General features: G+C 56.0%; 3 protein-coding genes across 9 annotated transcripts in view; 2 read left to right on the top strand and 1 right to left on the bottom strand.

Moving 5' to 3' along the window:
• Nucleotides 1-4: 4 nt before the first annotated feature.
• TMC4 (transmembrane channel like 4) lies at nucleotides 5-2,100 on the top strand (the record flags this gene model as incomplete). Its single annotated transcript, XM_017871778.1, has 5 exons — nucleotides 5-172; nucleotides 963-1,093; nucleotides 1,190-1,345; nucleotides 1,651-1,729; nucleotides 1,821-2,100. Coding segments are annotated over 5 exons (603 nt in total), but the record flags the coding sequence as incomplete, so codon positions are not given.
• Nucleotides 2,101-2,197: 97 nt separating this feature from the next.
• On the top strand, nucleotides 2,198-6,583 carry LENG1 (leukocyte receptor cluster member 1). Its single transcript, XM_017871807.1, has 4 exons — nucleotides 2,198-2,630; nucleotides 3,744-3,923; nucleotides 5,190-5,452; nucleotides 6,283-6,583. The coding sequence occupies exons 1-4, from the start codon at nucleotides 2,499-2,501 to the stop codon at nucleotides 6,497-6,499; spliced, it is 792 nt and encodes a 263-aa protein (XP_017727296.1). The 5' UTR covers nucleotides 2,198-2,498; the 3' UTR covers nucleotides 6,500-6,583.
• The window catches only part of CNOT3 (CCR4-NOT transcription complex subunit 3), an 18,420-nt gene continuing 15,837 nt past the window's right edge, over nucleotides 6,514-9,096 (bottom strand). For all 7 annotated transcript variants that reach the window (XR_001885531.1, XR_001885532.1, XM_017871803.1 and 4 more), the window contains 2 exons: nucleotides 8,394-8,519; nucleotides 6,514-6,907 (listed from right to left, as the gene is read on the bottom strand). Coding sequence is in view for 5 of the 7 variants with exons in the window: in XM_017871803.1 (XP_017727292.1) it covers nucleotides 6,809-6,907; nucleotides 8,394-8,519 (225 nt within the window). In the remaining 2 variants the exon portion in view is untranslated. The remainder of the gene's footprint in view (nucleotides 6,908-8,393; nucleotides 8,520-9,096) is intronic.

Below are 9,096 nucleotides of genomic sequence, written 5' to 3'. Positions count from 1 at the left end.
CCTCTGTCCTGGGGCGCTGGGTCGTCTGGCGGGGACCCAGGAGTTCCAGGTGCCCGACGAGGTGCTGGGGCTCATCTACGCGCAGACGGTGGTCTGGGTGGGGAGTTTTTTCTGCCCTTTACTGCCCCTGCTTAACACGGTCAAGTTCCTGCTGCTTTTCTACCTGAAGAAGGTAAGGGGTAGGGGGGCACTCTTGGGTCTGAGGCAGGAGGTATTGGGGCCCGCACTCCTGGGTCCTGGGCAAGGAAGATCCTGGGGGCCTGGATTACTAGGTCCTAAGAGAGGAGGGGGTTGGAGGACAGACTCTTGGATCTGAGGGAAGGAGGAGTCTAGGTCATTCTGACTTCTATGTCTGAGGATCCGGAGACTTAGACTCCGGGGTCCTAGATGAGGAAGGGGCTCAGACTCCTGGTTCGGGAAAAAGGAGAGGCAGGTAGGCCGGGCGCGGTGGCTCAGGCCTGTAATCCCAGTACTTTGGGAGACTGAGGCGGGTTGATCACCTGAGGTCAGGAGTTTGAGGCCAGCCTGGCTAACATGGCAAAACCCCGTCTCTACTAAAAATACAAAAAAAATTTAGCCGGGCTTGGTGACGAGCGCCTGTAATCCCAGCTACTTGGGAGGCTGAGGCAGGGGAATTGCTTGAACCAGGGAGGTGAAGGTCGCAGTGAGCCTAGATCACGCCACTGCACTCCAGCCTGGGCGACAGAGCGAGACTCCGTCTCAAAAACAGAAAACAAACAACAGCGAAACAAATTATCCGGGAGTGGTGGTGCACACCTGTAATCCCAGCTACTCGGGAGGCTGAGACACGAGAATAGCTTGAACCCGGGAGGGGAGGCTGCAGTGAGCACCACTGTACTCCCGCCTGGGCGACAGAGCAAGACTGTCTCAAAAAAAGAAAAAAAAAGAGGCACAGACTCTTGTGTTTCAGATCCCCTTTCTCCGTGCCTTACCCCCACCAGCTTACCCTCTTCTCCACCTGCTCTCCGGCTGCCCGCACCTTCCGGGCCTCCACGGCGAATTTCTTTTTCCCCTTGGTTCTTCTCCTGGGTCTGGCCATCTCCAGCGTTCCCCTGCTTTACAGCATCTTCCTGTAAGTGCGAGAGGTTCCCGCCTCTCTCCCTCCCTCTCCCCCCATTCAGTGTTCAGACTCCTGGCTCTGCATGAGCCCAGCCTGTCTTGACTTCAGGATCCCGCCTTCTAAGCTGTGTGGTCCATTCCGGGAGCAGTCGTCCATCTGGGCCCAGATCCCTGAGTCTATTTCCAGCCTCCCTGAGACCACCCAGAGCTTCCTCTTCTTCCTGGGGACCCAGGCTTTTGCTGTGCCCCTTCTGCTGATCTCCAGGTGAGGTGGGCCAGACTTCTGGGTCTGGGTTTGAATGCGTGTGATCTGGGGGCCACCACCTGCGTCCAAGAGAGGAAAGGCTTGGGGGTGGGAGCAGGCAATGTACTGAGTCTGAGGGAGGAGGCCTAGGCTCCTGGACTGCTGGGTCCGAAGGAGGAGGTGGGCGGGACTTAGGACTCCTGGATCTGAAGGCGGAGGTGCTGGGAGACTGAACTCCTTGAGCCTGGAGGAGGAGGGGCTTAGGGGTCCACATCCCTGACTTCGAAGAGCATGTCAGGAATGGCTTCCGTTCCTGTCTCCTCCAGCATCCTGATGGTGTACACTGTGGCTCGGGCTAACTCCTACGGACGCCTCATCTCTGAGCTCAAACGTCAGAGAGAGACGGTGAGCCAGGCGGGTCCCTGAGAGGGCCCCTGGGGAACATGGAAAGGGTTGGGGAAGAGGGCTGTCACACCTCCACCTCTCTTTGCCCCAGGAGGCGCAGAATAAAGTCTTCCTGGCACGGCGCGCTGTGGCGCTTACCTCCACCAAACTGGCTCTTTGACCCCCGCAGCTCACGTCCCACTTTCAGACCCCAGGCCCATTGTAAGCCTAGGTCACAACATCCGTAAACTAGGAGAACTGGAGAAGACTCCACGCCCTTCCAGCTTTGGTATCTGGAGAGTTCCAGGGCCCCTTGCCGCCACGTCCCTGACTGTCGGGTGATCTTTCTTGTATCAATAAATACAGTCGAGGTTGCTGAGCGCGCTTTGAAATCTGCGTCCTGAAGGTGGGGGCAGGGCTACCGCAGGACAGGAGCCAATCAAATGTATGGGCATGTTTGTCGGTGCGGAGCGCTCTTCCGCAAGGAGACTTGACGGTCATGTCGACCAATCGATGGCCGCATCTGGTAGCATCAGGGGCGGGCCAACTTATGATTGGTTCAGATCTGTGATAAGAGGCGATTGCTAGGGGATACCATGAGCCAAACGCCTAACATTCGCTGTGAAAAGGACATCTCAGCCAATCACCTGTCGTTACAGGCCAGGGGGCCGTACCAACTAATTCGGAACCAATCTGTGGTCGAAGTAGGGACAAGAGGAAGGGGGGCATCCTCTCGCCAATCGGAAGTGCAAAGAGGCAGGCGTGCCAGTCCCTGGACAGCTACGACGCCATGAATATCCTGCCCAAGAAGAGCTGGCACGTCCGGAACAAGGACAATGTCGCCCGCGTGCGGCGTGACGAGGCCCAGGCCCGGGAGGAGGAGAAGGAGCGTGAGCGGAGGGTGCTGCTGGCTCAGCAAGAGGTAAGCTCAGAGGCCGGCCGGGCGGACCTCCGGAGCCCAGCGCGCACGCGCCGCGGTTGGGGGCCGGAAGCGGAGGCGCTGCGCAGGCTCGGTGTGCCCCGTGTGAAATTCGGACCGGGCGCCGATCCCGTTTGCGAGGACGTTGCTCTGCAAACCTTGTGCCCACTTCCACGAAACCTCCCTTGATCTCGCCTTCGTCTTAGTTTCCCCCCACCGATGTATTTCACATGGCTGGAACAGTGTCTAGCACAAAAGAGAAGCTTAAAAACATTTAACGAATACATGAGCGCTTGGACAGTTCAAGGAAAATCGGATCACTTTTTAGTTTGCCTGCACAGCCTATTTATTGAGCACCTATTGTATGCTAATTACATGCAGAGCGCCTGACTTGCGGAATCCCCAATAGGCACCGTTCGTTCTTAGAGGGGCACTGTCATCTCCGTTGCACGAAGTGAGATGGCTTCAGTGAGGGGAAGGCACATTTAAGGAGAGGGGGACGGCCAGGCTCCACGCCATCTGGCGAGCCCTTTCCTGCACCGCCCCCTAGACACATACACACAAACATGGGCTTTCTGTATGGCTCCTTAAATCTGTTTGGTGTACACCCAACTTTCAGTTCCTTAGCTAGTCTGATCCTCCACAGTGGGTGGGAGGCAGTCTGGGGTTTTAGAATCTCAGTAGGCTGCTGAGCGCTGTTTGAAATTCGCGTCCTGAAGGTGGGGGACAGGGCTTCAGCAGTCGACTTGGGGTAGTGACTTGGAGCCATGGCTAGAATTCAGATCGTGTGGCCTAATGCAATTTGGTCTACCTTTATGGCTGTTTTAATTGTCTCACTTGAGGTTAGGAACCCCTTTGGTTTAGGCCAGGGACCTCCTCCCAGCCATCCTTGATGACCCGTGGTTTACGATTTGAAAAGCAGTTTACAAAACCCAGGCGTTGCCTCATCTGCCTACCCTCACCCCCAGCTAGGACAGGTGCCTCTTTTAGGCGCCCAGTGCTCCCTTTCTTATAACCCCAGCACCCTGGACTGCCATTTTCTGTGGTGGGCACCAGACTCACAGTTCTTGAATTACCTCTAGGTTCTGAATGCCCTGCCTATAACTTTCTCCCCAGGCCCGTACAGAATTCCTACGAAAGAAAGCCAGACATCAGAACTCACTGCCTGAGCTTGAAGCAGCAGAGGCGGAAGCCCCAAGTTCTGGCCCTGTGGACCTGTTTCGGGAGCTGCTGGAGGAAGGGAAAGGAGTGATCAGAGGCAATAAAGAGTACGAGGAAGAAAAGCGACAGGAGAAAGTAAGCTGGCCTCACGCACTTCATTAGAGGAGCCATGAATCGAGTTGGGGGCAGAGGGCACTTTAGCCACTGCTTGTGATCAAGGTCAAACGAGAGCGCACACACAGAATTTAGAACCATACCAAAGCATGACACTTAAGAAGTGTTGGCTGTTGCCATCTGGGCGCCCACAGGGCTTGGAGGGAGATGCTAGAGGTCCCCAGCTGCTAGGCAAACTGCTCAGTTCTTCAAAATGGAGGGGTCTCAAACCTGATGGGCTTTTAAAAATGTAAATCAGCCAGCTGTGGCTCATTTGCCTGTAATCCCAGCACTTTGGGAGGCTAAGGCAGGTGGATCACCTGAGGTCAGGAGTTCAAGACCAGCCTAGTCACCATGGTATCTCTAAAAATACAAAAAAATAAGCCTAGTGTGGTGGTGCACGCCTGTAATCCCAGCTACTTGGAGGCTGAAGCAGGAGAATCGCTTGACCCGGGAGGTGGAAGGTGCAGTGAGCTGAGATTGCACCACTGCACTCCAGCCTGGGTGACAGAGCGAGACCCCATCCCCCCCCAAAAAAAAAAAAAAAAGTGAATCAGTCACCTCTTGCTTTTTGGCTAAGATCAAGTGTAAAAAGTACATCAGTGGTCGTGCATGGTGGCTCCCACCTGTAATCCCAGCACATTGGGAGGCCAAGGTGGATGGATCACCTGAGGTCAGGAGTTCAAGACCAGCCTGGCCAAACATGGCAAAACCCCGTCTCTACTAAAAATACAAAAATTAGCCGGGCATGGTGGTGCGTGCCTGTAATCCCAGCTACTAACGGGGCTGAGGCAGGAGGATTGCTTGAACCTGGGAGGCAGAGGTTGCAGTGAGCCGAGATGGTGCCACTGCACTCGAGCCTGGGCAACAGAGCGAGACTGCATCTCAAAAAAAACAGGTAAATCAGCTCGTCACTCACCTGCTGTCTCTGGACTTGCTGACCCCACCCATGGCTCCTCTGCTTTGCTTGATCCCTTCAGGCTTCTCTTCAAGTCTCTCTGCAAAGATGCCTGCCTCTGAACACTCAAGTGGCTCCACTTGTCCCCTCCTTCCCCTGCTGTTACTGTACCTGCCACTATCCTCCCAGGGGGAACTTGGCCTCTGTTGGTGTCTTCCATCCCCAGCACCTGGTACAACTGGTTCATGACAAGCCTTAGGTACCTGTTTGCTTAGATTCCTATGTCAGGGAGACACACCTGACACCTTGAAAGATTATATCCCATCTCTTGTGTTTCCTGGCCCCCTCAGGAGAGGCAAGAGAAAGCTCTGGGCATCCTGACATACCTGGGCCAGAGTGCAGCAGAGGCACAGACTCAACCCCCTTGGTACCAGCTACCCCCAGAGCGAGGGGGCCCCCCGCCTGGCCCAGCCCCAGATGAGAAGATCAAGAGCCGTCTGGACCCTCTGCGGGAGATGCAGAAGCATCTGGGGAAGAAGAGACGGCACAGCGGTGAAGGCAATTGCAGCAGAAAGGAAAAGAAGGAGGGGTCTGAGAAGCAACGACCCAAGGAGTAAGAAGGAAGACCCTCCTCGGCAGACCGGGGCCCAGACTTTCAGGGCTTGGCAGCAGCCCAGCATGGGCACTGCAGGGTCTCTGGTCAGGACAACCAGGGACTCTGTGAAGGGCTGGCTGGGTGAAGTGGTTCTCAACATGTGGTCCAGGAAGCCCTAGGGGTCCTGCCACCCTTCCCCAGGGTGCCGTGGTATCACACGCCTATTTTCCTAACACTGTTGGCCTTTTTCACTCGCATTCTCAGGCAACAGTGCGGCTTTCCAGAGGCTGCGTGATGAGAGGACACCCTCGTTCTGATGGCTAATGGCACAGATGCTTGTGTCCAAACTTTCTTAGTTTTCACTTCTGATTTGCAGTATATTGAGAGAATCCATTTAAACAAAAGCTCTTAGGGTCCTCAGCTTTAAAGCGTATAAAGGGGTCCTGAGACCAAACAGTTTGAGAGCTGCTGGGTTAAGACAGTAAAAGCAGGCTTGTCTCCAGGACGCTGTACCCCTGGTCTAGAGGGGGTACACTGCCTGTACTCTTTTCTCTAGAAAGGGAAACTGAGGCCCATAGAGGGCCAGGGGGCTGCTCATTGTGCTTTCTTGACCTGGAGGAGCATCAGATTTTAAAGACTGGGGAGGACCAAAGTCCACAGAAGGGAAGGCCAGAGACGTGCCCATGGTGTCCCAGTACCAAGTGGCTTCTTCCAGAAGGCCTGAGAGCTGAGGCTGGGGCATACTGGATGCAGCAGGGCTTCCAGGCGGCAGCTCCCTCTATGGGAGAGGTTGGGGGAATGGCCTCCTAGGAGCTACCAGCTTTCTGACCTCACTCCTCTCCCTGCAGGCCTCCATCCCTGGACCAGCTTCGAGCTGAACGTCTTCGGAGGGAAGCAGCTGAGAGGGCTCGGACAGAGGCTCTGCTGGCCCGGGTCCAAGGCCGGGCACTACAGGAGGGTCAGCCGGAAGAAGAGACAGATGACCGGAGGCGGTGGTACAACTCCCAATTCAACCCCCAGCTGGCCCGGCGCCCCCGCCAGCAGGACCCTCACTTTGCTCATTGACTCCTGAGGGGGGGTACAGGAGAGGCCGCTGCTGCCAGCCGTCATATAAAACTATTTATTCATAAATATTTTCCAAAATGAAAATAGGTTTACCAAAAAATGTCCCTCACTGGGGAGGGGAGGAGGGGCAGCCCTCGCCCCGGGCCCCAGGGTGGGGCTGAGAGGAAAACCTCCCGGCCCCTTCCCTGCTTCCTGGGAGAGGGGGATGCCCCGTGGCCTGGGGCCTCCCTCCAGTCTTCCAGGGCAGGGCCCTCACCTGGGCAGGGGGATCAGCATGCGGGGAAGGGGGTGGGTAGGGGAGGGCCGGTGTCACTGGAGGTCCCGGTCCTCCAGGTAGCGGTACTCAAAGGTGAAGCCTTCCTTCTTCCGCTGGCCCCACTTCTCGTAGTCAAAGTAGATGTAGGTGCCCTGGCCGGGGGAGAAGGCGGTCAGTGAGTGGACGAGGAGGTGGTCTGGGATCTGGGCCGGACCGACAGACAAAGGGGACAGTTCTCAGGGCTGTCGGTGTGTCAGGCACTGGGCCAACTGCCCTGCACGCACACTCTCATTCCACCCTCACAAGGTTCTTCTTGGGTAGGATATGTTATCATGCCACTTCAGCGAGGAGGAAACGGAGGGGGCCGCAGAGGTTCCACCGAAGCCAGCTGCCAGAGCGGGGCCCCAGCCCCAGCCCCAGGTGTGAGTGCATAGCCTTCGTTTTCTCGAGGGCTGCGGCTTTTGAGCACCTCTCACGTGTGAGTACAGGATGCACAGCCTAGCATTTAATCTTCACAAAGACCTCCAGGCAGCGGGTACTGACACCCTTGTTCTAGAGAATGGAACAGGCTCAGAGTCTAAATCCAAGCACTCTGCAGGGACATTTTATTGGTGACGGCAGTGGTGTGGGAATTTCTGAATGACTGGATGGCCTGAAATGTACTAACTTGGAGGATGGTTTTGGGCCAAACCAGGAAAGGACAGGAGGTCTGTAGTCAATGTCTGAGGACACAGTGGGAGGGGAGCTAGGTTCTGAATCAATGTCTTAAATGCTTCCAAGATGGCAACCTGGGAGAACTAGGAGAGGACACTGAGTTCTCTGAGGACAAGGACCTTGTAATACTTCATCCCCATGAAGGGGCTCGGCTTCAGGGAAGTATTTGGTGGGGAAAAAACGTCACTGTAGAACACACCAACTGAAAGTAATTTGGAAAAAAAAAAAAAAATCCATGACACTGACTATGTAGCAGTCACCATTAAGTACTTACATGTTATTAACTCATTTAATCTTCATAACAACTGCATTAGGTAGGTCTTCTTCCCCCCATTTGTACAGATAAGGAAATGGAGACACAGAGGTTCAAGTGACCTGCCCAGAGTCACAGCTAGACTGGGCTCAAACCCGGGTAGGCTGGCTCCAGAGTGTTTGCAAGAAGCAGGAATTTCCCAGTATTAAAGCTTGAGAAGCCCATTAAAAAAAATAGCTTCCCCACTGAGCCCCTGCCCTGCTGGGTGCTGGGACCTGGAGGTGAAACGGGGGCCATCAAGGTCCCTGGGCAGCAGAGCCCACAGCCTGGTACAGGGAGACGTACTGGGAAAATCCCACACCCAAGCAAGTGTGCCCAGCACTGCAAGGGGGAGGCACCAGGTTGGGAGGCACCAGGAAGGTGTCTTTGAGGAAGAGACATTTGGGCTAAGACCCACCACAGGAGGCCTAGGAGCTGGCCACGTGGAGGATGAGAGGGCAGTGTTCCAGGCTGAGCAGACAGCCCGAGGGAGGAAAACTCGGTCAGGCTGAGGGACTGTGCCGGCTGAAAGGTGGAGGCGAGGGCGGAGGCCAGCAGGGGCTGCCTGGAGCCTGGGGACTCTACCCCAACCCTAGCAGCGGGAAGAGAGGGGGCGGGGCCCTGGCCCTCACCTGCTCGAACTCGTCAGTGATGGTCTTGGGCTCCTCGTGCCTCTGGAACCACATCATGTACTTGGTGTGGAATCGCCACGACTGCTTCTTTAGGGCCTTGGCTGCCAGGTACTGTGCCTTAGTGCCCTGGGGGAGGAACAGTGGAGAGGGGATCAGGGGCCCCAAACTGGGTGGGGAGCCAGGGGACGGGGCAGGACATCAGGGCTGAACCCCGGCCCCGCCACAGACCACAGTTGGGCTGGACAATCCTCTTGGAGATGGGGCTGGGGGCACAGAACATACCAATGCTGGTCAGGAGAAGGAAAATGAGACAGGAGGTGAAAATTGCTTTCAGAGAAGCTTTGAGAAGGAAGAAAAACTAATGTGTGATGAGAGCTGAGAGAGGAGGCAATTTAGAAAATTTCCCAGGTGGGGATAAGGGTGGAGGCCACTCATGACTCCCTGGGGTTGGGAGGAGGTTGGACAGTTCCCCAGTGGCCTCCAGAGAGGCCTGAGAATGTGCTCACGAGTGGAGTGGGGTCAGCCTAGACTGAGGGGCTGCTGGAGCAGGGCTGTGGGGGGCCCCACGGGTGAGCCAGTAAGCTATCGGAAGCAGGGCTGGGGCGAGCCACAGTGGACCAGCCTCGCTCTCAACCCGAGCAGTTCTAACACCTTTGGGCTGGAAGCGGGGACAGGGACAGGTTGAATTGGTGGTGGGGGGGGG

Source organism: Rhinopithecus bieti, unplaced genomic scaffold (assembly GCF_001698545.2).
Source record: "Rhinopithecus bieti isolate Rb0 unplaced genomic scaffold, ASM169854v2 scaffold_6949, whole genome shotgun sequence".
Lineage (NCBI taxonomy): Eukaryota > Metazoa > Chordata > Mammalia > Primates > Cercopithecidae > Rhinopithecus > Rhinopithecus bieti.
Note: the sequence above shows the minus strand (reverse complement) of the source record. Positions and strands in the feature narration are given on the sequence as shown.

Bases quoted from the DNA above. Each gene is read 5' to 3' on its own strand.
- LENG1 (XM_017871807.1), top strand. From the start codon at position 2,499: ATGAATATCCTGCCCAAGAAGAGCTGGCACGTCCGGAACAAGGACAAT. The intron at 3,924-5,189 runs GTAAGCTGGCCT...TGGCCCCCTCAG, and splicing joins AAGAAAAGCGACAGGAGAAA to GAGAGGCAAGAGAAAGCTCT. The intron at 5,453-6,282 runs GTAAGAAGGAAG...CTCTCCCTGCAG, and splicing joins GAGAAGCAACGACCCAAGGA to GCCTCCATCCCTGGACCAGC.